The sequence below is a fragment of the Budorcas taxicolor genome, chromosome 25, assembly GCF_023091745.1.
Source record: "Budorcas taxicolor isolate Tak-1 chromosome 25, Takin1.1, whole genome shotgun sequence".
Classification (NCBI taxonomy): Eukaryota; Metazoa; Chordata; class Mammalia; order Artiodactyla; family Bovidae; genus Budorcas; species Budorcas taxicolor.
This window is the reverse complement of record NC_068934.1, coordinates 51,033,271-51,060,453: the sequence shown is the minus strand read 5'-3', so window position 1 is coordinate 51,060,453 and position 27,183 is coordinate 51,033,271. Positions and strand designations below refer to the sequence as shown.

General features: G+C 63.1%; 1 protein-coding gene across 1 annotated transcript in view; it reads left to right on the top strand.

Annotated features, from left to right (window-relative positions):
• Positions 1-8,888: 8,888 nt before the first annotated feature.
• Positions 8,889-27,183, top strand: part of MUC2 (mucin 2, oligomeric mucus/gel-forming) — a 28,744-nt gene continuing 10,449 nt past the window's right edge. Inside the window, exons 1-36 of the mRNA XM_052662210.1 lie at positions 8,889-9,041; positions 9,350-9,374; positions 9,782-10,052; positions 10,837-10,951; positions 11,098-11,188; positions 11,274-11,383; positions 11,484-11,694; positions 11,895-12,020; positions 12,364-12,481; positions 12,715-12,853; positions 12,940-13,047; positions 13,133-13,202; positions 13,353-13,490; positions 13,577-13,741; positions 14,090-14,184; positions 15,018-15,144; positions 15,386-15,641; positions 15,754-15,806; positions 15,917-16,068; positions 16,454-16,527; positions 16,770-16,908; positions 17,218-17,328; positions 17,415-17,594; positions 17,701-17,940; positions 18,384-18,540; positions 18,692-18,823; positions 19,300-19,447; positions 19,734-19,777; positions 20,134-20,325; positions 20,699-20,725; positions 21,289-21,619; positions 22,238-22,750; positions 23,243-23,400; positions 24,532-24,912; positions 25,192-25,779; positions 26,074-26,712. Coding sequence (XP_052518170.1) covers positions 8,889-9,041; positions 9,350-9,374; positions 9,782-10,052; positions 10,837-10,951; positions 11,098-11,188; positions 11,274-11,383; positions 11,484-11,694; positions 11,895-12,020; positions 12,364-12,481; positions 12,715-12,853; positions 12,940-13,047; positions 13,133-13,202; positions 13,353-13,490; positions 13,577-13,741; positions 14,090-14,184; positions 15,018-15,144; positions 15,386-15,641; positions 15,754-15,806; positions 15,917-16,068; positions 16,454-16,527; positions 16,770-16,908; positions 17,218-17,328; positions 17,415-17,594; positions 17,701-17,940; positions 18,384-18,540; positions 18,692-18,823; positions 19,300-19,447; positions 19,734-19,777; positions 20,134-20,325; positions 20,699-20,725; positions 21,289-21,619; positions 22,238-22,750; positions 23,243-23,400; positions 24,532-24,912; positions 25,192-25,779; positions 26,074-26,712 — 6,577 coding nt within the window. The remainder of the gene's footprint in view (positions 9,042-9,349; positions 9,375-9,781; positions 10,053-10,836; positions 10,952-11,097; positions 11,189-11,273; positions 11,384-11,483; positions 11,695-11,894; positions 12,021-12,363; positions 12,482-12,714; positions 12,854-12,939; positions 13,048-13,132; positions 13,203-13,352; positions 13,491-13,576; positions 13,742-14,089; positions 14,185-15,017; positions 15,145-15,385; positions 15,642-15,753; positions 15,807-15,916; positions 16,069-16,453; positions 16,528-16,769; positions 16,909-17,217; positions 17,329-17,414; positions 17,595-17,700; positions 17,941-18,383; positions 18,541-18,691; positions 18,824-19,299; positions 19,448-19,733; positions 19,778-20,133; positions 20,326-20,698; positions 20,726-21,288; positions 21,620-22,237; positions 22,751-23,242; positions 23,401-24,531; positions 24,913-25,191; positions 25,780-26,073; positions 26,713-27,183) is intronic.

Genomic DNA, 27,183 nt, shown 5'->3' with positions numbered 1-27,183 from the left:
AGATTTCTTTATGGTCAAACTCTCACATCCATACATGACTACTGGAAAAACCATAGCTTAGACTAGGCGGACCTTTGTCACAAAGTAATGCTCCTGCTTTTTAATACGCCGTCTAGGTCAGTTACAGCTTTTCTTCCAGGAACAAGGCTGTCCATCCTCTGTCTACCACCTGGGCATCAGCTATGTGTCTGTGTATCTCTCTTTCTGTGTGTTTATCTGTCATCTATGAATCCATCATCTGTCTTGGGCTCATGGTTTGAACCCACTGGGTCTAAGGTGCTGTGTTGTGAGCGACAGCTGATTCACACTTGCTGGGGCCTTGGAAACTGTGTTTCCAGCCTCCCTGGCAGCTGGCTCCCTGGAAAGGGCTTTTGGTTGAGGGGAAGGGGAAGCCGTGCTGTCACCGTCAGGGCGGCTCTTGGGCAGGCGGTTCCAGCACCGGCTGTGCCCCCCAGGAGGCCTTCCTCTCTGCCCCTCAGCCCTGCGGCCCCCAGGGCCTCCTGTCCTCGCGGCCTCCAGCTCCTGCGTGACTGGCTCTGAATCACCTTATGCAGTTTCCTTTCTCTGACGGGACAGTAAGGTGGGTTTCTGGGGAAACAGTAGAAACAGTGTCAGACTTTATTTTTTGGGCTCCAAAATCACTGCAGATGGTGACTGCAGCCATGAAATTAAAAGACGCTTACTCCTTGGAAGAAAAGTTATGACCAACCTAGATAGTATATTCAAAAGCAGAGACATTACTTTGCCATCAAAGGTCCGTCTAGTCAAGGCTATGGTTTTTCCTGTGGTCATGTATGGATGTGAGAGTTGGACTGTGAAGAAGGCTGAGTGCCGAAGAAGTGATGCTTTTGAACTGTGGTGTTGGAGAAGACTCTTGAGAGTCCCTTGGACTGCAAGGAGAGCCAACCAGTCCATTCTGAAAGAGATCAACCCTGGGATTTCTTTGGAGAGAATGATGCTAAAGCTGAAGCTCCAGTACTTTGGCCACCTCATGCGAAGAGTTGACTCATTGGAAAAGACTCTGATGCTGGAAGGGATTGGGGGAAGGAGGAGAAGGGGACGGCCGAGGATGAGATGGCTGGATGGCATCACGGACTCGATGGACGTGAGTCTGAGTGAACTCCGGGAGTTGGTGAAGGACAGGGAGGCCTGGCGTGCTGCGATTCATGGGGTCACAAAGAGTCAGACATGACTGAGCAACTGAACTGAACTGAAGGGGGGAAATCTGTAGACCCACCTCCCTCACGAACATAGATGCAAAAAGTCTAAACAAAATTTTAGCAAATTGAATCCAGGAACAAATGAAGATCATGACTAATATTTTTGTCCTGGAATACAGGATAGGTTTGACGTTCATGAGTCAATATAATTCACAATATTACCAGACTAAAGAGGAAAACCTATAGAATCATCTCAATAGATGCAGAAAAGACAGGTAACGAATTTCAACATCCCTGCCTGATAAGATCTGTCAGCAAACTAAAACTAGAAGAGAACTTCCTCAGCCTGGGGAAGGGTGTCTACCAAAAGCCTGCAGCTGGCGTCACACTTGCAGCCTGAGCTCTCTTCTCTGGAAGTGGAAACAAGATCAAGATACGTGTTCGTACCACTTCTAATCAATACCGTGCTGGGGGTCATTGCCAGTGCAACCAGGAACAATGAGGAAAATAATTAGACTAGAAGGGAAGAAGCAAAACGGCCTTCATTCACAGGGAACACGATCTTCTACGTAGAGAACCTGGAATATAACAAAACAGCTACTGTAATTAGTGGGTGAGTTTACCAAGGCTGTTGGTACTACAAGATCAGTTACAAAAATCAATTTTATTTTTATATACTAGGAACAATCAGAGATAAACAGCATAAAAAACCTGAAATCCTCAGACACAAGTCTGACAAAGAAATGAAAGACCTGTACACCGGAAACTGTAAAACGTCGCTGAGAGAAGCCAAAGGGCTGGAGAAATGGAGAGACACGCCTCGTTCGTGGGACGGAGGACTCAGTATTGCTAAGACTTAATTCTTCCAATGCATCTTATTGGTCCAGATAGTCAATGCAATCCCAGTCAAAATACTATCAGGATTTTTCTTGGTGGAAATCAATAGATTCTAAAATTCAGATGGAAGTGCAGAGGACAGAAAGTAGCCAAACAAAACGAAAGAAAACAAATACCACAACTTTGGAAAAGAAAAACACAATTGGAACACGAACCTCAGGGGATGTTACAGTTATTACAAAGCTCCAGTGACCAGAGCAGTGTGGCATTAGCATAAAGACGGACAAATAGATCAGTGCAACAGAAGAGAGAGTCCAGAAATACACACACACACATATAAAGACCTAGCTTTTTACGGGAACAGCGCAAGCAGGCAAGGGCGGCCTTGTCCAGAAGGAGCTGGAACAGCTGGGTTAAGAAAGGAAAGGGAATTTCAGTTCATGCCTCACACTGTAGGAAAAAATAATCTCAACTCATCGTGTAAAACCTAAAGGCATAGGGCTTCCCTGGGGGTCCAGCAGTAAAGAATCCGCCTGCCTAGGCAAAGGACATGGGTTCGAGCCCTGGCTCTGGGAAGATCCCGTGTGCCTTGGGGCAACTAAGCCCACGCCGCAACTGCTGACCTCTCGCGCTAGGGCTCACGCTCTACAACTAGAGGAGCCCCGCCCGGAGGGGCCGCGGTGAAGAGCGGCTCCCGCCTGCTGCAACTAGAGAAAGCCCACCAAGAGCGCAGACCCAGCGCAGACAATGAAAAACGGAGAAAGCAAGCAGACCCCCTCGAAACCTGAAGGTGTGATGCTTCTAGAGGGGAACTCAGGAGGAAGCATTCCTGACCTGGGGCTGGGCAAAGCTTCCTTGCTACGTCACCTTAGTCCTGTCCGACTCTGTGCGACTCCGTGGCCTGCAGCTCCCCAGGCTCCTCCGTCCAAGGGACTCACCAGGCGAGAATCCGGGAGAGGGCTGCCCTGCCTGTACTCCATCATCCCAAGGTACCATCCACAGAAGAGTAAACGGATGCACTGGGCCGCATCAGAATGGAAAGCTCCCACTCTTCCAAAGACGCTGTTATGACACTGAGCAAAACGAGCCACGGAGGGGAAGAAAAATACTTGCGAAGGGTGACTCTCGTGCCGGATGGTGTCATGAGTAGATGAGCCAGACCTGGAGCTGAATAACAAAAATCCACCCAAGTAACCCAATCAATTGGCAAGAGATCTGAGCAGACACTTCCCCAGAGAAGACAGGTAGGTGCCAGGTAGCCTTTCTGGCACGGAAAGGTTCTCAGCTTCGGCAGTGATTAGGAATGCAGCTCCAACCAGGGTGAGGCCTCAGCACAAGTGTGGCTGGGGCGGGGCGTGTGGGGGAGTGGGGCTCGCCCGCCGCTGGGGGGACGTGATGCACGGCCCCTCTGGAGAACAGCCCGCGGTTGCTGAGACTTCGGAACAGTGTGGCCCAGACGCCCGACTCTCAGGAACGCAGGTCCGGCACAAGCTCCTGGTGGTGTGGCCTGTGATGCTGTCAAGCTGGGAGCAGCCCGAGGCCACCAGCAGCGGGAGAAACGGGCGCTTCTGTGTGTGCTCAGCAGCTCAGTCAGGTCCGACTCTTTGCCACCCTGCGGACGGGAGCCGGCCGGGCTCTTCTGCCCGTGGGGTTTTCCAGGAAAGAATACTGGAGCAGGGTGCCACTTCTTCCTCCAGGGTGCCCTCCCGGCCCGGGGATCGAATCTCTTGCCTCTCCTGCATTGGGAGGCAGATTCTTTACCACTCGCGTGACCTGAGATGCCCCGAACACAGTTTTATTTCCACAAAAGAAAGCCACTCAGTCATAAAAAAGAATGGACGGTGCACGCAAGTGACATTGTGTATGGGTCTCAAAATAATTATGCTGACTCTGCGAGGAGCCAGCAGCGATGATGGCAGCAGAGGAAGTAGCCAGAGGTCAGAACCCAGGAAATCAGGATGACCAGCCGTGGGGGCCTCCCTGGAGGCCCAGTGGTCAGGGTGCCGCGCTCCCACTGCAGGGCACGTGGGTGCCACCCCTGGTCCGGGACCTGAGACTCTGCACGCCGCATGGCGCGGCCAAAAGGTGGGAAACAGACAGAAGCCATTGGTGACCCCCCGAGAAACTGGCCGCCCGCGTCTGGAAGCCGGTCCTCCCACGTGAGCTCTCTCTTCCCCTCCACCGTGCGTGAGCAGTACGGATGGAATGCCTCCATTCCAACGAACGCAGGTAGCGGGGAAATTAGTTCAAAGTTTAGACACAAGTGCAGACGGGCTCTCAGAATGAAAAATGGCCGAAAGGTAGGGATATACCCAGAAAAGCAGCCGTTTCCATGATTCGGGAGAGGTGCTTCCCGAGGGTGCTTGCTTCCAGAATCTTTCCCACAGAGAGGTCTCTCTTTTGGGACAAAAGCTATCCTGAGTGAAAGAAATCGAACCAACAAATAGTACCAGTGTATGGGCTGTTTGCATAAGATTCCAGAAACACAAACTAACCCGAGGGGCCAGGAAGCAGACCGAGGGCAAGGGGTGTGAGACTTCCTGGGCGGCAGCTGCGCACACAGGCCCCGTTTCGATTCAGGTGGCGAAGGTTTCAGGTGCGTATTCTGCCCAAACTGGTCAGACCCACACTCAAACACATGCTGTTTATTGTATATCAGTTACACTTCCGTCAAACTGAAAACATATTTCAGATTAGCACTTAGACAAAACTCTAAGCTTTCCAGACCCGTGAATCGTGTTTTCCTTCTAGCAACAGAAAACCACGGCCATAAATTATGGCACAACAAAGAGGCGGCCAGGGCTGAGCGGCTGAGCGCAGCGCGGCCCACGGCACGGTGTCCTAGAATTATTTTAGCAGTTAGAGATTTAGGATTAACCATAAAAATATACTCAAGCCAAGACCATGGTGACGGTGGAAAGGACCGTTGGTCTCCGGGGTTTGGTGGGGAGGGTTGCAGAGGTGGAGAGGGGCTCCACACTGCACTGGGGCTGGAAAAGAGGGGGCTCTGTCCCGGGGCGCCACTCCAGGAGGGAAGGGGAAGAAACCCCTCCCTGGGGCCATGAGCGCGCAGGATTCGGCTTTTCTGCTACTCACCCTGGGCTTCCACAAAGAGCGACAGTCACCCTCCTGCGAAGAATGGCCACACCATTGCCAAGTGGTGGACCGCGTGGGCTGAGGGCCGAGGGGACCACTGCGAGCGGTCTCAGGCTGGGTGAGTGCAGGGGGCTCTTCACACTCTCGGATCCCTGGTTTCCTCGCGTCCAGAATGAAGCAATGTGAGCGCCCGCCTCTCAAGGTTGTGGAGGGCTCTAATGAGGTGGGCTGGCTGAGCTCCTGGCCACTGCCTGCCATGCCCTCGTGAGGTGGTAGCCCTGTGGGGCTGCTGCAGAAGGCACACCCCATCCCTCCTAGAGACTGTCCATCTATCCATCCATTCCCCCCGCAACCCAGCCATCCCCTCACCCAGCCACCCACCCAGCCACCCCCTCACCCATCCATCCACTCCCCCCACCCAGCCACCCATCCATCCATCCCCCCACCCATCCATCCACTCCCCCCACCCAGCCACCCATCCATCCATCCCCCCACCCATCCCCTCACTCATCCATCCACCCATCCACCCAGCCACCCACCCCCCAACCCAGCCACCCACCCATCCATCCATCCACCCACCCATCCATCCATCTACTCCCCCACCCAGAAATGAAGTTTGTAAGCGTCTACTGTGACGCTAGTCCGTGGAGGCGCCCACACAGCTGAGCCCTCAGGCGCTCAGGCTGAAGGCAGCCGTGGTCCCACAGTGCAGTCGGGGCGGTGAGGACGATGCCCAGGGTGAATGCTGGGTCTCACAGTGGGAAACGTGTGAACTGGTCTCTTGAACTGCAGAGGCCCTGTACCCCCAGGGAGGCCATGCCTGTGCCCACCTGCTCCCAGGAGCCCGGGTGAGGAGCCCAGCCCCCTGCCCCGGCCCTGCCCCACTCAAACCTGAACAAACACCTGTGTGTGAACCCGGCCACCCTTCCCATGGTGCAGGGCGGGGGCAGCAGGGGTGGAGAGGTGGTGCCCTCTCGTAAACCCTCGCAGGCTCACGCCTGTGCACCAGGCCTTTCGGATCCTGGGGGGTGTCACCAGGCCTCAGACTCCCCTTCCGACGTCTCGGGGAGCACTCAGGGAGGGGTGGGCACAGCTGACGCTTTGTCAGCCCCTCACCAAGTTTTCAGACACAACTGCCAGGGGCTCCGTCTGGGCCTGGCTGGGGCTGGGGTCTCCCTGGGGTGTTCAGAGGGCTTCCCTGGGTGCACCCTCCAACTGCCCATGGAGGCCGGGCCAGAGCCGAGGGCCTGGGGTGGGGTCTGAGCAGGGTCCACACATACGGAGCCCCTGGCCTCCCCCTCCCTTCCCCTCCCTCGCAGTCCCTCCCCTCCGCTCCCCCCTCCCCTCTCCCCTCCGCCCCCTTCCTGGTGAGCCAGGGTCTCTGGACCTGACTCATCCGTCTTGGGCTGCGTTTTGTGACGTCTCTGGGCCCCTCCCTCGGTCAGCGGTGACCTGTGCGGTCCTCGGGAACAGTGTCTTGTCAGGGTAAACACTGCTGGGTGTGGGGCCTGGCAGGAGGAGGGCCGTGCCTCCCTAGGCTGCTGGTGTGTCTGCGCCCTGCAGAGGTCCGCCCAGCGGGCAGGCACTCAGGCCCCCCGCAGCCCCGGCTGGGCAGAGCGCTGTCCTGGTGGCCTGGGGTGTCACAGCTTCATGAGACAGGGACACTGGGCAGTTTGCTCAGCCCTCTCCCAGCGAGGAGTGGGGGTCCCACTGGGGCTGGAGCGTCAGGGTCTGCAGGGCCTCGTCCCGCGTCCCTGAGTTAGTGTGATGGATAGGTGGACGTATCCAAGCACCCAGGGGTCCGCAGCCCTGCTCAGAGGCTGGAGCCCTCCCCATGCCCGACCCAGTCAGGGGGCTGACGCCACTGCTTGTGGGCCCGCCTGACAGCCTGCGACTGTGCCCAGAGGGGTGGGGGCCGGACACAGGGGCCTCGAGCAGCCTGTTGCCCACCCAGAGGGCCCACAGGGCTGACCTGCTCAGACGCAAGGGGGACCCCACCTCCTCAGTCCCAGGGGGCTCTTCCTTCTCAGACCAGAGGCTGTGCTGGGCACCCTGTGTCTGGCCAGGAATCCCTGACCCCACCAGGGCAGATGGAGCCTGGCAGGGAAAATGACTGCCCCTGGGGCCCACGGCGGGCCCGTCCTCAGGTTTTCCCAGGGCTCGGTGCCAGCCGTGCCAGCCCCATGGGGAAGTGGCATGGCCGGCCTGCTGGCCCTGCAGCTCTGGTTCCCTAATCCCTGGGCCTTCTGCTTCCAGCCTCGTGCTGTGCAGGTCCCTGGGGTCTGCAGGGAGGCATGTCCCCAGACCTGGGGTGGGCGGGATGAGGGGATTCACCCCCAGGAGGGCTGGGTCTGGGGACTGTGGCTCCCAGTCACCCTCTCAGACCCTGGGGTGCCCATCCCTTGATGTCCTGGCCCTGTGGGGGCCCCAGGAGCCATCACCTGTGCTGGGGGGGAGCTCGTGGCCCTGGGCGCGGCCAAGGGAGGATGGGCTGTCAGGAGAGGAAGGCCCGGGAGGGGCCTCTGTGGGGGTGCCGGGCTCAGGGACGCAGGGGGTCCCATGGCCCCCACGGGGCAGCCCCCTCATCCAGAGTAACTGCTGAGATGAGCCCCTCCCGCTCACCCTGAAACCGGGGACTGTGAGGCTGGAGCCTGCAGCTGCCCCCCATCCGAGTGGCCATCCACACTCGTGTGGGCCAGAGTCAAAAGCTGAATTCAGGACGGGTGGACTGCCCGGAGGGGAGGCCCGGCCTCGGTTTATCCAGCAGTAACGGGGGCTGCCCAGAGGCTGCTAAGGTTTGGGGCCGGTGCAGCTCAAGCGCCCCTTTCCAAGGCATTTCCAGACATGCTGGGCTCAGCTTGGAGGGTCTGGAATGAGCCTGAGGCCACAGCTCCTCTCCGGGGCAGGACCCTCTCCTGCAGGAGGCCTGGTCTGGGAGCACCTGTGGGCCGCCTCCCCCAACCCTGGTCCTCCCCACTGTCCTGGGAGGTGGCAGGGCCAGGACCTGGCCCCTGCCGGGACCTGGCCCCTTCCCCTCCGGGATGGCCACTCTTGGCCTGGGGCCAGGTGCCCTGTGTCCCAGAGGATGCTGGGCTCCCCAAGTTCCAATTACATGTAATTCCAGAGGCGGGCTGGGCTGGGGGAGAGGAAGGGATTAGCGAGTGGGCTGGAGCCGGGCCCTCACAGAGCTCGCAGGGTCCAGGAAGGAGCTGTGCTGAAGTGGGGGATCCCTGGGCCCCGAGTAGCCCACACCTGCCCTGCCTCGGGCAGCAAGGTTCAGGGAAGGCAGGGCCCTTGGTGGGGTGGCTGTGGCCCAGATGACCTCTGGCAGGTCCCCAGATGGGAGGGGGTGCCCGCCCTGCATACTAAGCTATCTGGGCCCCTGGGGAGGCCCCCACTGGACCTCGCTGTGCCAGGGGTGCTGGATGGGTGAGGTGGGGACGCGGGGAGCGCGCTGTCTGCTGGGACGAGCTTCCGGCAGGACCCCCAGCCCCAGGCTGGTTCGGCAGCAGGAGGGACGGAGGCCTGCCTTGGGTGTGTGCTGGAATCGGGTGGATGATGCCGCATCCCGGGCACAGCCAGCTCTAGGAGCAATAAAAGATAAGCCCCAGATAACCTGAGTCAATATTTCCCCAGCGGGCCCTCGGAGCCCCCACAGCTGTTTTCCTGATGACCTGGGGGGGCGCCCCACCCATCCCGCGCCCTCCTGCCCTCCCCGCCCTCTGGCGGCTCTGCGGGGCATATAAGGCCTGGCCCCTGCCCCGGGCGCTCTGCCCTGCCTTCCTTCTGGCCACCATGAGGCTGCTGCTAGCCCACCTGGCAGCCCTCTGCCTGGCTCTGACCTGGGCTGGGGGCACGAAGCTCCAGAGAGGTGAGATGGCTGCGGGTGGCCCGGAGCAGACGGTCCTGCCTGGAGGACAGGGGGTCTTCCTCGGCCCAGGCTTTGGGGTGGGCGACCCGGCCCAGCATTTGCGGCCCCACCCCTGCTGATTCTGGGTGCAGGGAGGGAAGGCGGAGTCCCTTTGAAGGTGATGGTCCGGCCAGCATGTCCAGGGGGCAGTCCCAGGTGGATACACTGGGCTGGGCAGCTGCCTGTGGCTCTGAGGGAGGCAGGGGCCCACCAGGAGGGGCCAGGCCCCCAGTCCTGGGTGTCAGGGGCCCTTGGAGGGTCGAGACTAAGAGTCCCCTCGGCAGAGCTGGCTGTTTGCGCCTCTGCTCAGGGGCGGCTTCAGCCAGAGAAGCCCGTGTGAGTGCAGGACGGGGGGCTCTCCATCCAGCAGGGCCACCGGGGACGGGGGTGGGGGGCCGGGGGTGAACCTGGGGGCCCCTCTGAGGGGTCTGGCACCGCCTCTCTGCTGCGTGCGGGCAGGCTGGAGCCGGGGGAGGGGGCGCTGGCTGGGGCATCAGTGGACAGAGTGTGGCAACCACCAGGGTAGGGGCCCGGGGTCAGGCCATGGCTGCAGCCCCTGCAGGGTACGAGTGTGAGGGCGTGGCAGCTGCAGACGCCCTTGCGGGGGCCCAAGACCACGAGGGTGGGTGACCAGGGGCCGGCAGAGGGCCCTGCAGGGTGACCTCCCTGGGGCCTGGCCGAGACCCCGATGGCTCTGAGCAGCTGGCAGGCGCCTCCGGAGCAGAGGGTCCTTGAGGGAGGTGGCCAGGCCACTCACGCCTCCCCCTGCGGCCCCCAGAAGGCAGAACCCGGAACCACGGCCACAGCGTGTGCAGCACCTGGGGCGATTTCCACTACAAGACCTTCGATGGCGACGTCTTCCGCTTCCCCGGGCTGTGCGACTACAACTTCGCCTCCGACTGCCGCGACGCCTACAAGGAGTTCGCCCTGCACCTGAGGCGCGGCCCCAGCAGCAGTGGGGGCCCGTCCCAGGTCGAGCACATCCTGCTGACCGTCAAGGACGACACCATCTACCTCACCCGCCAGCTCACTGTGCTGAACGGGGCCATGTGAGTGGCCGGGCCCGCCCCCTCCTGCGCCCTGGTGACGGGGCTGCTGCCCCTGCCCCCGAGCCCACCAGCTCCCCTGGACCGCATCTATTCTGGCCAACGGCTCAGAAGCAGAGTGTTGGGTCTGAGCCCGGGTCACCGATTCATTCAGCAAACACTGATGAGGCCCTGGCAGGAACTCCCAGGGGTGCGGGGCTGGGGAGGGGGCTCGAGGGATTTATTTATCCCGTGCGTCTCCGCCAGCCCCTCTGCTGGGAGCCCACCAGGCTCTGGGCTCGGCCGTCCTGGCGGCCTGGAGGGCTAGGGTTACGCGGGGCCGCAGGAGGCCGTTCCTCCCCTACGTTGTCCAGCATTGTCTGGGGAACAATGGGGCTCTGAGTGCACTCCCGCCCAGCGGGTCTACACCTGCAGGCTTTGCCCTTTCCCTGCTGCTCCGGGTTTAGTTTCCCTCAGCCTGGGCTCAGCGTCAGGGTGGGCACAGGGCCCCGGAGGTGGTGTGGGGTGGGCACAGGGCCTGCCCTGGGAGGCTGGGTGAGGCTTTCCCAGTTGGCCCGCCCTCCTCCTAGGGCTCCTGGGGATTCCTACCCGGATTGGAGCCTGAGGTGGGGGTGTGGAGAGGGCCCTGGGCAGGTGCATGTGGCCCCACCTGGCCAGGCAGATGGGCAGGGGCTCAGCCACTGCGCGAACGTCCCCAGAGGGTGGCCACCTCACCCACACCCACAGCCTCGGCCCCTCTGCTGGGGGGAGCTGTGCGGGCCAGCGTGACCCCCGTGCCCACCCCCAGGGTCAGCACGCCCCACTACAGCCCGGGGCTGCTCATCCAGAAGACTGACGCCTACACCAAGGTCTACTCCCGCGCTGGACTCGCACTCATGTGGAATCGGGAGGATTCAGTCATGGTGCGTGGCGGGGGAGGGCCGGGGGTGGCTGGGGGCCGCCAGAACCGTCCCTGGGTCTCCCACCGCAGCTGACCAGGCTCTGAGCCCCACTTGGCTGCAGCCGGGGGCGACCCCGCGGCCTGCTCACCTGCCCCCTCCCCCGGCAGCTCGAGCTGGACAGTAAGTTCCGGAACCACACGTGCGGCCTCTGCGGGGACTACAACGGCCTGCAAACCTACTCGGAGTTCCTCTCCGAGGGTGAGCGCCTCCTCGGGGGCTTCAGCGGGCGGTGCGGGCAGCCCCCGGCGCCCTCCAGCCCTGCTGAAGGCCTTGACCCCCCCAGGTGTCCCCTTCAGTCCCGTGGAGTTTGGGAACATGCAGAAGGTGAACAAGCCTGAGGTGGTGTGCGAGGACCCCGAGGACACGGTGGTCCCCGAGTCCTGCTCCGAGCACGTGAGTCCCGGCCGCGGTGGTGGGGGGTGTGTGGGGGGGCGGGGAGAGCAGGGGGCGTGAGCGGCCCCGCCCATGCCCGCCTCCTGCACCGCCCCCACAGCGCGCCGAGTGCGAGCAGCTGCTGACGGCCGCAGCCTTCGAGAGCTGCCAGGGCCTGGTGCCCGTGGAGCTGTACGTGCAGGCCTGCGCGCAGGACCGCTGCCGCTGCCCGCAGAACGCCTCCTGCGTCTGCAGCACCATCGCCGAGTTCTCCCGCCAGTGCTCCCACGCCGGCGGGCGCCCGGAGAACTGGAGGACCGACGCGTTCTGCCGTAAGCAGCGTGCGGGGACAGCGGCGGGAGGACGCGGGGGGCCCTAGGGGGGTGACCCTGGGGAGCGTGCTGGCCTTTGTGGGTGCCGGGCAGGGCGGCCTGGCGTGTCTAGGGCTGGGGGGCCACGTATGTGCACCAGACCCTTCACGCTGTCCGCTGCGCCCGCCCCTCGGCTCAGGGGTCTGCCTTTGCCTGTCCAGCTAAGAGCTGCCCTGGGAACATGGTCTACCTGGAGAGCGGCTCGCCCTGCATGGACACCTGCTCACACCTGGAGGTCAGCAACCTGTGTGAAGAGCACCGCATGGACGGTTGCTTCTGCCCAGAAGGTGAGGGTGAGGGCGGGGGTGGGGGGCGGGATGGGGACAAGCAGGAGAAAGAGCACAAGCGCTGAGACCCTCCTCCCAAACACGCGTGCACACGCACACACACACATGCACACACACGCGCGCACACACACGTGCACACACACAGTGTCAGCTTCCTGCTCCTCACCCCTGGACAGTCCTCCAGCCTGGCCCGTGGCCCTGAGTCTGGAGGCAGGTCCCTCAGACACAGTGTGGGTCCACAGCGCCCCCAAAGAGGGGTCTGTGGGCGGGAGGCCAGGTGTGCCTGTGGCCCTGGGAGCAGCGGGATCGGGGCGGCTGAGAGGGACGTGTCCTGCTGTCGCAGGCACTGTGTTTGATGACATCGCGGGCGGCGGCTGCATCCCCGTGAGCCAGTGTGGCTGCAAGCTGCACGGACACCTGTACACGCCTGGCCAGGAGGTCACCAACGCCTGCGAGCAGTGGTGGGTGCCAGGGCGGGGGGTCCTGGCAGGCGAGGGGTCCCGGCGGGAGGGGGTCCTGGCAGGCTGTGGATCCCGATGGGCTGGGGGGTCTAGGTGGGCTGGGGGGTCCCGGCGGGCGGGGGGGGTCTAGGCCGGCTGGGGGGTCCCGGCGGGCTGTGGATCCCGATGGGCTGGGGGGTCCCGGCGGGCGGGGGGTGGAAGTCGAGCCTGACCCTGGTCCCTCTGCCTCACAGTGTCTGCAACGCTGGCCGCTGGGCGTGCCAGGACCTGCAGTGTCCGGGGACCTGCAGCCTGGAGGGCGGTGCGCACATCTCCACCTTCGACGGGAGGAAGTACACCTTCCACGGGGACTGCTACTACGTGCTGACCAAGGTGGGCTGGCACCCGGGGGTGTGTGGGCACTGGACCCCTGCCCCACCCGCCGTGTGACTACAATGCCCTCTCCCTCCACCCCACAGACCCTGAACGACTCCTACGCCCTCCTGGGCGAGCTGGCCCCCTGCGGCTTCACGGACAAGCAGACCTGCCTGAAGACGGTGGCGCTGCTGGCCGACGGCAAGAAGAACGTGGGTGTCCCTGCCTCCCACCCTCCAGCTCCCCCGGGGCCCACGGCCCTTCTCAGCCCCTGTGTCCCCTTGGCCTTGCCTGCAGGTGGTGGCCTTCAAGTCGGATGGCAGCGTCCTGCTGAATGAGCAGAAGGTGAACCTGCCCCATGTGACGGGTGAGTCCTGCTCCGGGCACCCCAACTTTGGCGGGGAAGATGGGGAAGGGGGGAGGAGATGGGGGATGGGCAGACCCCCCTCACGCCCCCCTCACTGCCCCTCACGCCCCCCCATCCCCCTCACGACCCCCCTCATGCTCCCCCTTGCAGCGAGCTTCTCCATATTTCAACCCTCCTCCTACCACCTCGTCGTGACCACCAGCTTCGGCCTCAAGCTGCAGATCCAGCTGCTGCCGGTCATGCAGCTCTTCCTGACGCTGGACCAGGCTGCCCAGGGCCTTGTGCAGGGTGAGCGGCCCCACCCGGCTCCCCCTCGCGGCCGCCCTCGGGCCTCTGCAGCCCGCGCCCTTCCCAACCCTGTCTCGGCCCCTCAGGCCTCTGCGGGAACTTCAATGGCCTCGAAGGGGACGACTTCAGGACGGCCGGGGGGCTGGTGGAGGCCACGGGCGCCGGCTTCGCCAACACCTGGAAGGCCCAGTCGAGCTGCAGCGACAAACTGGACTGGCTGGACGACCCCTGCGCCCTCAACATCGAGAGCGGTGAGGCTTGGCGGCAGGGCCCTGGCCCCGGGCAGATGGGGATCCTGGGGGGGCGTGGTGGGTGGGTGAGGAGTGGCCGGCCGGCTGCCGGCTGCCTTCTTCCTTGCGGCCGGCTTACGGTGGCCCGCGGGGGCAGCCGGCCGAAGGACCCAGCGGAGGGTCTGCTAATCGGTGGGTGCTGGCCTCGACCGGATGCCCTCACACCCACCGGCCACCCGCCATGTCCGGGGAGCTGGCGAGAGGGGAGGGGCACCTTGCTTACCTGCCCTGAAGGGAGGGGCAGTGTCTGCTCCAGCCTGGGTGATGGGGAAGCGGGGCTGTCCCACTGAGGGGCTGAACCCTCCACAGCCAACTACGCCGAGCACTGGTGCTCCCTGCTGAAGAAGACCAAGAGCCCGTTCGCGAGGTGCCACTCCACTGTGGACCCAGCCGAGTATTACAAGGTGGGTGGGGCACGCAGCGGCCCCCGCCCCTGGCTAAGCCCCACCCCTCCTGTGGGAAACTGCTGAGTGTGTGGGCAGAAGCATATGTATATCACTGCGTGTGTGAGTGTGCACATGCGATGAAGGGTGTGTGTGTGCACGCATGTGTGTGCCATGTGTCTGACTGCTGTGCACGAGTGTACGTGCTGTGTGTGAGTGCTTGTGCACGTGTGTACATACTGCATGTCCGAGTGCTTGTGCACACATGTACATGCATGTCTGAGAGCTTGTGCATGTGTACCTGCTGCATGTGAGTGCTGTGCACGAGTGTACGTGCTGCGTGTCTGAGCACTTGTGCACGAGTGCACGTGCTGCGTGTCTGAGCACTTGTGCACGAGTGCACGTGCTGCGTGTCTGAGCACTTGTGCACGAGTGCACGTGCTGCGTGTCTGAGCACTTGTGCACGAGTGCACGTGCTGCGTGTCTGAGCACTTGTGCACGAGTGCACGTGCTGCGTGTCTGAGCACTTGTGCACGAGTGCACGTGCTGCGTGTCTGAGCACTTGTGCACGAGTGCACGTGCTGCGTGTCTGAGCACTTGTGCACGAGTGCACGTGCTGCGTGTCTGAGCACTTGTGCACGAGTGCACGTGCTGCGTGTCTGAGCACTTGTGCACGAGTGTATGTGCTGTGAGTGCCATGCACGAGTGTACGTGCTGCACGTGAGTCCTGTGTATGAGTGTTAGGGCTGTGTGTCCGAGCTCATGTGCACGAGTGTACATGCTGCGTGTCTGAGTGCTCGCACAGGCAAGATGCTCCCCAGCCGGCTCCCACCTCACAGCCCATTTGCCCCCAGAGGTGCAAGTATGACACGTGCAACTGCCAGAACACGGAGGACTGCATGTGCGCGGCTCTGTCCTCATACGCCCGCGCCTGTGCCGCCAAGGGCGTCATGCTGTGGGGCTGGCGGGAGCATGTCTGCAGTGAGTATCGGGCTCCGGCCGGCCTTCCGGTCGCTGGCGTCCCGCCCTGGCAGTTGAGGGGGGAGGGGTGGGAGGTGACATCGCAGGGGCCAGTGGCAAACCAGCCTGGGCCTCTCTGCTTGCACAGAGGAGCTTGGAATCCCTCAGCCCAGAAGGCGGGGCACGAGGCCCGTGTGTGGCCAGGATGGGCCCTGGGTGACCGCTCTGCTGGCGGCCTCACGTGGGCCCCTCCCCTCTGCAGACAAGGACCTGGACTCCTGCCCCAAGTCGCAGGTCTTCCTGTACAACCTGACTGCCTGCCAGCAGACCTGCCGCTCGCTGTCCGAGTCCGACACCCACTGCCTGCAGGGCTTCGCGCCCGTGGATGGCTGCGGCTGCCCTGACCACATGTATCTGGACGAGAAGGGCCGCTGCGTGCCCCTGGCCAAGTGCTCCTGCTACCACCGCGGCCTCTACCTGGAGGCGGGGGATGTGGTCCTGAGGCAGGAGGAGCGATGGTGGGTGTCCTGGGGTGGGGGAGGGTGCGCCCCGTCGGCTCTGGGGGCCCACTCCCTGCCCGCCCACCCCACGGAGCCGCTGGGCCCGGCTCACTCCACCGCTCCCTCTCAGCGTCTGCCGGAACGGGAGGCTGAGCTGCATACAGGTCAAGCTGATCGGCCAGGGTAAGTGGCTGCTGCCTCATGCGCGGCCTCCCACTCCCCACGCTGCTCCCTGGCCCGCCCGAGCCCCCACCCAGCTTCAGCTGAGCTCAGCGGCCCCTTCCGTCCTGCAGCCTGCGAGGCCCCGAAGATCAGTGTCGACTGCAGCAATGTGACAGCGCTGTCCACCCGGAGCCCCAGGCCCATCAGCTGCCAGACGCTGGCCGCCGGCTACGTGCGTTCTGGGGGCACCGCTGAGGCGGGGGGCTCAGGGGGCTCCCGTGCGGCCCCGAGGCTCCAGATCCTGGGCCCTCGGACGCTCGGGCTTTGCTGCCCCCTCATCCCTTGATCCCTTGAAGGAGTAGCTGCCCGCCGGCCCCCGTAGGGACCGTGTAGGGGCCCCAGGTCTCACTTGTCTCCCAGCCTCGCAGGGAGCCTGAGGGTGGGGCTCTGGAGGCTGGACCAGGGAGCGGGGTCGAGGACTGGAGGGTGGGGTGGGGGACACGAGTGGGTGTCTGCAGCGTCAGAAGAGGGGCTGGCCATCCTGGGCCTGGCATCTGGTCCTTGAACCCCACTCTCCAACCGCCCCCCAGTACCAGACAGAGTGCATCAGTGGCTGCGTGTGCCCTGAGGGGCTGATTGACGACGGCCGGGGCGGCTGCGTGGTGGAGGAGGCGTGCCCGTGTGTGCACAACAGCGACCTGTACCTGCCCGGGGACAAGATCAGGGTCGACTGCAACACCTGGTGAGAGCCCGGGCCCCGCCTCTGATGCCCGAGCGCTCCGGCGGGAGCCTGCTCTGGGGCACGGGCCTCCTCCGTGGGGCCGACTTGGGTCTGCAGGGCCCTGGTCCCCACAGGGGCTGCGGTAGGAGGGCTTGGAGGTATGAGCTGCTGGGGGCTTTCTGCAGGGCGCCGGGCTGCTCTCTGAGCAGGGCTGGGGAACCCGGGCCCCTGCAGCCCCTGCAGCCCCCCCTCCCTCTCTCCAGCACCTGCCAGAAAGGGCGCTGGGCGTGCACCCAGTCTGTGTGCCACGGCACCTGTACCATCTACGGGAATGGCCACTACATCACCTTCGATGGGAAGTACTATGACTTCGACGGGCACTGCTCCTATGTGGCCGTTCAGGTGAGGCCGAGGGCACGGGCAGTGCCTGCCTCTGCTCTGTGGCCCCTGCGCCGCTGGCCCTGGGTTGTCCCAGCCCAGTGAGGAGGCTCGGAGCGGACGGGGTCTGGGGTCGGAGGGGAGCCCTTCCTCGGTCCTCCCATTCCATGACCCTCCCGCGGGTGTCAGGGGTGTGGCATGCACAGGGCCGTGTGTGGGGGATGGTCAAGCCGCCTCTCAGCAGAGGAGGGGCTGAGGTGCGGCCCAGCTGGGGTGGTGTGCCCCTCACCCCATGGCTGGGTCGGCCTGGCTCACGTGCCCCTGGGCCCCCAGGACTACTGTGGCCAGAACACCTCCCTGGGTTCCTTCAGTATCATCACCGAGAATGTGCCCTGCGGTACCACGGGGGTCACCTGCTCCAAGGCCATCAAGATCTTCATTGGGGTGAGTGCTGCCCACCCCCCAGGGGGTGCATGGTCCCTGGGGGACCCTTGGACCAGGCCAGTGACAGGCTTCTCCCCTGGGCACAGAGGACGGTGCTGAAGCTGGAGGACAGACACTGCACGGTGATCCAGCGTGACGTGGGCCACGACGTGGCCTACACCACACGGGATGTGGGCCAGTACCTGGTGGTGGAGGCCAGCATCGGGGTCATCGTCATCTGGGACAGGAAGACCACCATCTTCATCAAGCTCGACCCCTCATATGAGGTGCGCAGCACCCTGCCCACCCGGGCCTCCCAGGCACGACCGGGGCCAGCCCCCTGCCTCCTGTGAGGCCCCCTGGCAAAGCCCCCTGTCCGGCTTGTCTCTGCAGGGCGCGGTGTGTGGCCTGTGCGGGAACTTCGACCAGCGGTCCAAAAACGACTTCACCACGCGGGACAGCATGGTGGTGGACAGCGAGCTGGACTTCGGGAACAGCTGGAAGGAGGCCTCCACCTGTCCGGACGTGAGGACCACCCCGGACCCTTGCACCGCGAACCTGCACCGCCGCTCCTGGTCGGAGAAGCAGTGCAGCATCATCAAAAGCCGGGTTTTCGGGCTCTGCCACAGCAAGGTGGGTGGGGTGTGGGCGTGGGCGGGGCCACCGCAAGGTGGGCGGGGCGTGCCGGCCTGTGGGCGGGGCCGCGGGCCAGGCGCTCTCCCTGCAGAGTCACGCCGCAGCTCCATCCTGTGTGTCCTTTGGACACATAACTAGAGGTCCAGTCTTTTCTCTGAGAGACGTGGCTGGACCCCCAGGCTCTCCCATACCTTCCAGGAAGGGAGACGGCGCAGCCCGCCCAGACAGCCGTCTGCTCCCGGCAGTGGGCGGGAGCAGTGGTCGGTGGGGGGTGGGTGTGGTGGGCACCGTCGCGGGACCCCCCCTGGCAGTCCCCTGGGGGCTGGTGCTGGGTCACCTGTCCCTGTCCCGGCTTGGGGTCCTGAGCTTCTCGGGCCACGGGGGAGGGCCTGGCCCTGGGAGGGCAGCGTGGACCGCGGCACATGGAGGCCCCTCCCCAGGTGGACCCCATGCCCTTCTACGAAGCCTGCGTCCAAGACTCCTGCTCCTGCGACACCGGCGGGGACTGCGAGTGCTTCTGCTCCGCCGTGGCCTCTTATGCCCAGGAGTGCACCAAGGAGGGCGCCTGCGTGTTCTGGAGGACCCCCGACCTGTGCCGTGAGCGCCCGCCTGCCCTGGCCCCCAGGCCCCCGCGGGGCGGGGTGGGAGCTGCTGAGCGGTGGGCGGGGCTGCTGCTCGGGGAGGGGCGTGTCCGTGGCCCCCTCCCCGCCTCCGCCCTCCCCAAGTCTGACCGCACCCCTACCCCCAGCCATATTCTGCGACTACTACAACCCCCCGGGCGAGTGTGAGTGGCACTACGAACCTTGCGGGAATCGCAGCTTCGAGACCTGTCGGACCGTCAACGGCATCCACTCCAACATCTCCGTGTCCTACCTGGAGGGTGAGGGGCCTCGTGGGCTGTTGCCGAGTGCCAGGGGGCCAGGCTCGCCCTGCTGCAGTTTGTGCATCAGACAGTCCGCTGGGAGTCTGAGCTGAGACCCCCTCTCCAGGGGAGGGACAGAGAGGGGTCAGGTTAGCACCCCACGGAGTGAGGGGGCCTCTGAGTCAGGAGCGCAGGTGCCGTGGGAAAAGAGCAGGTCAGGATGAGGCGGGGGCTGAGGAGGCCTCTGAGCTGGGAAAAGCTGGGGACTAGAAAGACCATCTGGGGAGGTGCAGGGGCCGTGCCCCCCAGGAGGCTGGGCGGGGCCTGGCTGTCCCTTTGGCCGGGCGGCAGCACCAGGGTGTTAGCAGGGGGATGGTCCAGGCCCCCCTTCCCAGAGGGCGTCCTGGAGAAGAGGACCTGTGGGGCGGGGAGGGTGGATGCGGTGGGCATGGATCCTCCGTGCCCGTTCAAGTCCAGTGCCCTGTGCCCACCAGGCTGCTACCCCCGGTGCCCTAAGCACAGCCCCATCTACGATGAGGAGCTGAAGGCGTGCGTCACGAGGGACAAATGCGGCTGCTACATCGGCAACACTCACTATGTGCCGGGAACACCCGTGCCCACAGGGCAGACCTGCCACTCTTGGTACCTGAGCTCGCGTCACAGGGGCCCGGGGAGGTCGGCGCGCACACACAGACATGCACGCGCATTCACACGCACGCACCCGGCGGGAGGGGAGGGCTGGCCCGTGCTGCCTCTGCACCTCGCCTCGTCCCTGCCCTGCCCTCACCGGGAGCCCAGGCGGGGTCCTGAGCCGGCCTCTGGGGCAGCGTCGCCCTGAGGCTTCGGGCCTGTCGTGGGGTGTGGGGGGCGGGTGAGAGGGCACAGGCCGGCGGCTTCTCGGGCCTGCAGCCTCGCGCTTGCTTTTCAGCGTATGTACCGACTCCTCAGAAGTGGTCTGCCGGGTTGATGAAGGTAAGCTGCCCACCCTGGATGCTCCTCCCGGGCTCACCTAGCTTCCGTCCCCTGCCCCCCTGAAGGTCCGCGTGGCTGCCCTGAGCCCCTGCCGGCTCGGAGGTGCCTCTGGTTTGCAGCAGCCCCTAGGGCTCACCCGGCGCATCTGTGTCTCCTGATGAGGAGTGAAGCCCCTTCTGTGACGCAGCTTCTGCATTCTGATGGGCACCGCTGAGGGTCCTGGGCGCGGGGTCCTGGCGGGTGCTGGCTGGCTGTTGGCTGGGGGTGGGGGACCTGTCTCCCTTTGTGTGGACGGGCTGAGGGGGCCTTGGGAATCTCTGTCTTGTTCCTGATGTATTGATACTGGCCTCCCACAGGGAAGATCGTCAGCATCATACAGAACGGCTCTTTCTGCTACTGGGAGTTCTGCGGCCCCAACGGGACGGTGGAGAAACACTTCAACGTCTGTGTGTCCACCTCAGCACCCTCAACCCCTGCCACGACCACGCCCACCACCACCACCCCTGCCACCACCACCCCCACCAGCACCACTCCGACCCCCAGCACGGGTAAGGCCCTCTCCCCTGCCGGGGGCCTGCCTTCCTCTGAGCCCGGCAGGGACGGCCCTTCTAGGCAGGCGGGAAGTGATGACCTGCCTCTCAGCTCGGGGCGTGTCCCCCGTCCCCTCCCACATCTTAACCACAGCCCCAAGCCCAGAGCAGGGTGACAGCCACGCGGACGTGGGGCCGCTTCCCCAGACCTGCAGGAGCCAGGGCTAGAGGCGGCCGCCGGTGCCCTGGGTCCCTCAGCTGGAATCATAGCTAGTGCTGAGAAAGCTGCAGGTGTATAACAGCTGCCGGGAAGAGAAACGTGAAAATTAAGAGACTTAACAAACCTCAAACCTGTGCAATGACATTCTCTTCCCCCCACGTTTTACCGCAGCACCACCTTCCTCTTCACCCACTACAGGTAAGTCACGTTAGCAGCTGGCCCCGTGATGCAGAGTGAGGAGCAGCAGAAAGCGCGCCTCCCTCGAGACCCCGATGCGGGCTGGGCTGGGAGGCCGGACCACCGACTCAGGGACTGGGGGTGGTCTATTTCGGTGACCTGATCCCTGATTTGCTGAGCCCAGGGACTCAGGCAGGGAACTTAACCAGCTCTGGGTGAAAACACTGGTCAAGAGTCCAGCCTGAGCCCTGCCAGCGGGCTTCTGGGCTGAGCTGGGTGGCCTTTCCTCGTTCATTTGTTTGGCTTATGGATTTGAAGGTAGCTGAGGAAGGGGCACTAGGCTGGTGCCTCGGGCCTGGGTCTGCCGGTGGCGGGGCGTGGGGGACTCGGGTTTTTAGCTGCAGAAAGAGGGGAGAAGTAGAGGGTGGAAGTTTAGGCTCAGCCTGAAGTCTCTGAGCCTGCCCCGGGCCCTTTGGTGGTGATGGGGACCGCTGGTCACGAGGGTCTCTGGGTTCTCTGAGCCTGTTGACCTCCCGAAAGGCGCGCCCCCACCTGACTGGCCAATGCCGGTCTTGCTTTTCTAGTTTCCTGCTGCTTCTGGTCCGACTGGATCAACAACGACCATCCCAGTGACAATAGTGACGGCGGGGACCGAGAGACGTTCGACGGCGTCTGCGGGGCCCCCCAGAACATCGAGTGCAGGGCGGCCACGGAGCCCTTCCTCAGCTGGGAGACGCTGGGCCAGAAGGCTCAATGCAATGTCTCTGTTGGGTTCATCTGCAAGAACGAAGACCAGTTTGGAAACGAACTTTTTGGGCTCTGTTACGACTACGAGATACGGGTCTACTGCTGCCAGAAGAGGGACGAGTGTCCTACCTCGAGCCCAACCACCACCCCGCCGACCACCACCCCGACCACCACCCCGACCACCACCCCGCCGACCACCACCCCGACCACCACCCCAACCACCACCCCAACCACCACCCCAACCACCACCCCGACTACCACCCCGCCGACCACCACCCCGACCACCACTCCAACCACTACCCCAACCACCACCCCACCGACCACCACTCCAACCACTATACCAACTCCCACCCCACAAACCACCACCCCACTGACCACTACTCCACTGACCACCACCCTGCCAACCACCCCGCCGACCACCACCCCAACCACCACCCCGACTACCACCCCGCCGACCACCACCCCGACCACCACTCCAACCACTACCCCAACCACCACCCCACCGACCACCACTCCAACCACTATACCAACTCCCACCCCACAAACCACCACCCCACTGACCACTACTCCACTGACCACCACCCTGCCAACCACCCCGCCGACCACCACCCCAACCACCACCCCAACCACCACCCCGCCGACCACCACCCCGACTACCACCCCGCCGACCACCACCCCGACCACCACCCCGCCGACCACCACCCCGACCACTACCCCAACCACCACCCCACTGACCACCACTCCAACCACTATACCAACTCCCACCCCACAAACCACCACCCCACTGACCACCACCCCGCCGACCACCACCCCACTGACCACCACTCCAACCACTATACCAACTCCCACCCCACAAACCACCACCCCACTGACCACTACTCCACTGACCACCACCCCACCAACCACCACCCCGCTGACCACCACCCCACCAACCACCACCCCAACCACTATACCAACTCCCACCCCACAAACCACCACCCCACTGACCACTACTCCACCGACCACCACCCCGCTGACCACCACCCCAACCGCTACCCCAACCACCACCCCACAAACCACCCCGCTGACCACCACCCCACAAACTACCACCCCGCCAACCACCACCCCGACCACCACCCCAACCACTACACCAACCTCCACCCCACAAACCACCCCGCTGACCACCACCCCACCGACCACTACTCCACCGACCACTACTCCACCGACCACCACCCCGCTGACCACCACCCCAACCGCTACCCCAACCACCACCCCACAAACCACCCCGCTGACCACCACCCCGCCGACCACCACCCCGCCGACCACTATACCAACCTCCACCCCAACCACTACCCCAACCACCACCCCACCGACCACCACTCCAACCACTATACCAACCTCCACCCCACAAACCACCACCCCACTGACCACTACTCCACCGACCACCACCCCGCTGACCACCACCCCAACCGCTACCCCAACCACCACCCCACCGACCACCACCCCACTGACCACCACTCCAACCACTATACCAACCCCCACCCCACAAACCACCCCGCTGACCACCACCCCGACCACCACCCTGCCGACCACCACCCCGCCGACCACCACCCCGACCACCACCCTGCCGACCACCACACCGCCGACCACCACCCCGCCGACCACTATACCAACCTCCACCCCACCAACCACTACTCCACCGACCAGCACCCCACAAACCACCACCCCGCTGACCACTACTCCACTGACCACCACCCCGCTGACCACCACCCCAACCGCTACCCCAACCACCACCCCACAAACCACCCCGCTGACCACCACCCCACCAACCACCACCCCACTGACCACTACTCCACCGACCACCACCCCACCGACCACCACTTCAACCACTATACCAACTCCCACCCCACAAACCACCACCCCACTGACCACTACTCCACTGACCACCACCCCGCTGACCACCACCCCAATCGCTACCCCAACCACCACCCCACAAACCACCCCACTGACCACCACCACACCGACCACCACCCTGCCGACCACCACCCCGACCACCACCCCAACCACTACACCAACCTCCACACCACAAACCACCCCGCTGACCACCACCCCACCGACCACCACGCCACCGACCACTACTCCACCGACCACCACCCCAACGACCACCACCCCACTGACCACCACCTCACAAACCACCACCCCAACCACTACCCCACCAACCACCACCCCAACCACTACCCCAACCACCACCCTACAAACCGCTACCCCAACCAGCACCCCACAAACCCCCACCCCGCCGACCACCTCACCAACCACTGCCCCAACTTCAACCACCACAGCCACCACGGGGTCACCAACCTCTCCGTGTCTGCCGGACTGCTGGTGGACTGGCTGGCTGGATTCTGGGAAACCAGATTACAGCAAAACAGGCGGGGACATTGAATCCCTTGAGAACATCTGTGAGGGGGGCTGGGTAGCCAACATCTCCTGCAGAGCCGCTGTGTTCCCCAACACTCCCCTCCAAGAGCTTGGACAAACTGTGGTGTGTGACACCTCTGTTGGGCTTGTGTGCAAAAACCAGGACCAGAAGCCGGGCGGAGCCACCCACATTCCTGCCTGTATCAACTATGAGATCGACGTCTACTGCTGTTTTGTTCCACGTAACTGTGTCTCCACACCTTCGACCACCACTATGAAGACCCCAGGCCCATCGTCTACCACACTTTCATCGGAGACTACAAGTCCTACCGCTACAGAGACCCCAGCTACAACACTCTCCACGGCTTCAACTGGGACTCCAATGCCAACCTCTAGCACCACCTCAAGGGAGACAACAACCACCACACCCACAACCACAGGGACCACAAGCCCGCCATCTACCACCACTACAACAGAGACTGCAACCCCAACACCCACCACCAGTCACCCTCCAACCCCATCGACCACCACCACAACCACCACCGTCTTTCCAAGCACCCCCAGCACATTGCCACCCACAGTGACAACCCCCAGTATAACAGCCACGCCTACCTGGGAAACCACTACCACCCCAGCCACAACCACGTCTACCACAGAAGGGACCACCATGGTGCCATCAACCTCTCCGTGTCTGCCAGACTGCAGGTGGACCGGCTGGCTCGATTCTGGCAAACCGAACGATACCGAAGCAGGTGAAGACGTTGAATCCCTTGAGAACATCTGCAAGAGGGGCTGGGTAGCCAACATCTCCTGCAGAGCCGCCGTGTTCCCCGACACTCCCCTCCAAGAGCTTGGACAAACTGTGGTGTGTGACACCTCTGTTGGGCTTGTGTGCAAAAACCAGGACCAGAAGCCGGGCGGAGCCACCCCGACGTCTGCCTGCCTCAACTACGAAATCGACGTCTACTGCTGTTTTGTTCCACGTAACTGTGTCTCCACACCTTCGACCACCACTATGAAGACCCCAGGCCCATCGTCTACCACACTTTCATCGGAGACTACAAGTCCTACCGCTACAGAGACCCCAGCTACAACACTCTCCACAGCTTCAACTGGGACTCCAATGCCAACCTCTAGCACCACCTCAAGGGAGACAACAACCACCACACCCACAACCACAGGGACCACAAGCCCGACATCTACCACCACTACGACAGAGACTCCAACCCCAACACCCACCGCCACAGGGACCACCGCCCCCACCACCACCACAGAGACCACCGCCCCCACCACAACCACAACCACAGGGACCCCAACCCCAACACCCACCACCACTCCAACAGAGACTCCAACCCCTACACCCACAACCACAGAGACCACCGCCCCCACCACCACCACAGAGACGACTGCCCCCACCACAACCACAACCACAGGGACCCCAACACCAACACCCACCACCACTACAACAGAGACTCCAACCCCAACACCCATCACAGAGACCACCACCCCCACCACAACCACAGAGACCACTGCCCCCACCACCACCACTGGGACCACCGCCCCCACCACCACCACAGGGACCACCACCCCCACCACAACCACAACCACAGGGACACCAACCCCAACACCCACAACCACAGGGACCACCGCCCTCACGACCACCACAGAGACCACTGCCCCCACCACAACCACAACCACAGGGACCACCACCCCCACCACAGCCATAGAGACCACCCCCTCAACCACATCCACAACCACAGGGACCACCCCCACCACCACTACCACAACCACAGGGACCCCAACCCCAACACCCACCACCACTCCAACAGAGACTCCAACCCCTACACCCACAGTCACAGAGACCACTGCCCCCAAGACGACCACTGAGACCACCGCCCCCACCACAACCACAGCCACAGAGACCACCCCGCCAACCACAACCACAACCACAGGGACCCCAACCCCAACACCCACAACCACAGAGACCCCAAGCCCAACATCTACCACCACTATAACAGAGACTCCAACCCCAACACCCACCACCAGTCACCCTCCAACCCCATCAACTACCACCACAACCACCACCATCTTTCCAAGCACCCCCAGCACATTGCCACCCACAGTGACAACCCCCAGTACAACAGCCACGCCTACCTGGGAAACCACTACCACCCCAGCCACAACCACGTCTACCACAGAAGGGACCACCACAGTGTCACCAGCCTCTCCGTGTCTGCCGGACTGCAGGTGGACTGGCTGGCTGGATTCTGGCAAACCGAATGATACCGAAGCAGGTGAAGACGTTGAATCCCTTGAGAACATCTGCAAGAGGGGCTGGGTAGCCAACATCTCCTGCAGAGCCGCCGTGTTCCCCAACACTCCCCTCCAAGAGCTTGGACAAACTGTGGTATGTGACACCTCTGTTGGGCTTGTGTGCAAAAACCAGGACCAGAAGCCGGGCGGAGCCACCCCGACGTCTGCCTGCCTCAACTACGAAATCGACGTCTACTGCTGTTTTGTTCCACGTAACTGTGTCTCCACACCTTCGACCACCACTATGAAGACCCCAGGCCCATCGTCTACCACACTTTCATCGGAGACTACAAGTCCTACCGCTACAGAGACCCCAGCTACAACACTCTCCACAGCTTCAACTGGGACTCCAATGCCAACCTCTAGCACCACCTCAAGAGAGACAACAACCACCACACCCACAACCACAGGGACCACAAGCCCGCCATCTACCACCACTACGACAGAGACTCCAACCCCAACACCCACCGCCACAGGGACCACCACCCCCACCACCACCACAGAGACCACAGCCCCCACCACAACCACAACCACAGGGACCCCAACCCCAACACCCACCACCACTACAACAGAGACTCCAACCCCAACACCCATCACAGAGACCACCACCCCCACCACAACCACAACCACAGGCACAGGGACCACCGCCCCCACCACAACCACAACCACAGAGACCACCACAACCACAGAGACCACCACCCCCACCACAACCACAACCACAGAGACCACCACCCCCACCACAACCACAGAGACCACCGCCCCCACCACAACCACAACCACAGGGACCCCAACCCCAACACCCACCACCACTACAACAGAGACTCCAACCCCAACATCCATCACAGAGACCACCACCCCCACCACAACCACAACCACAGGGACCACCGCCCCCACCACAACCACAACCACAGAGACCACCACCCCCACCACAACCACAGAGACCACCGCCCCCACCACAACCACAACCACAGGGACCCCAGCCTCAATACCCATAACCACAGGGACCCCAAGCCCTCCATTTA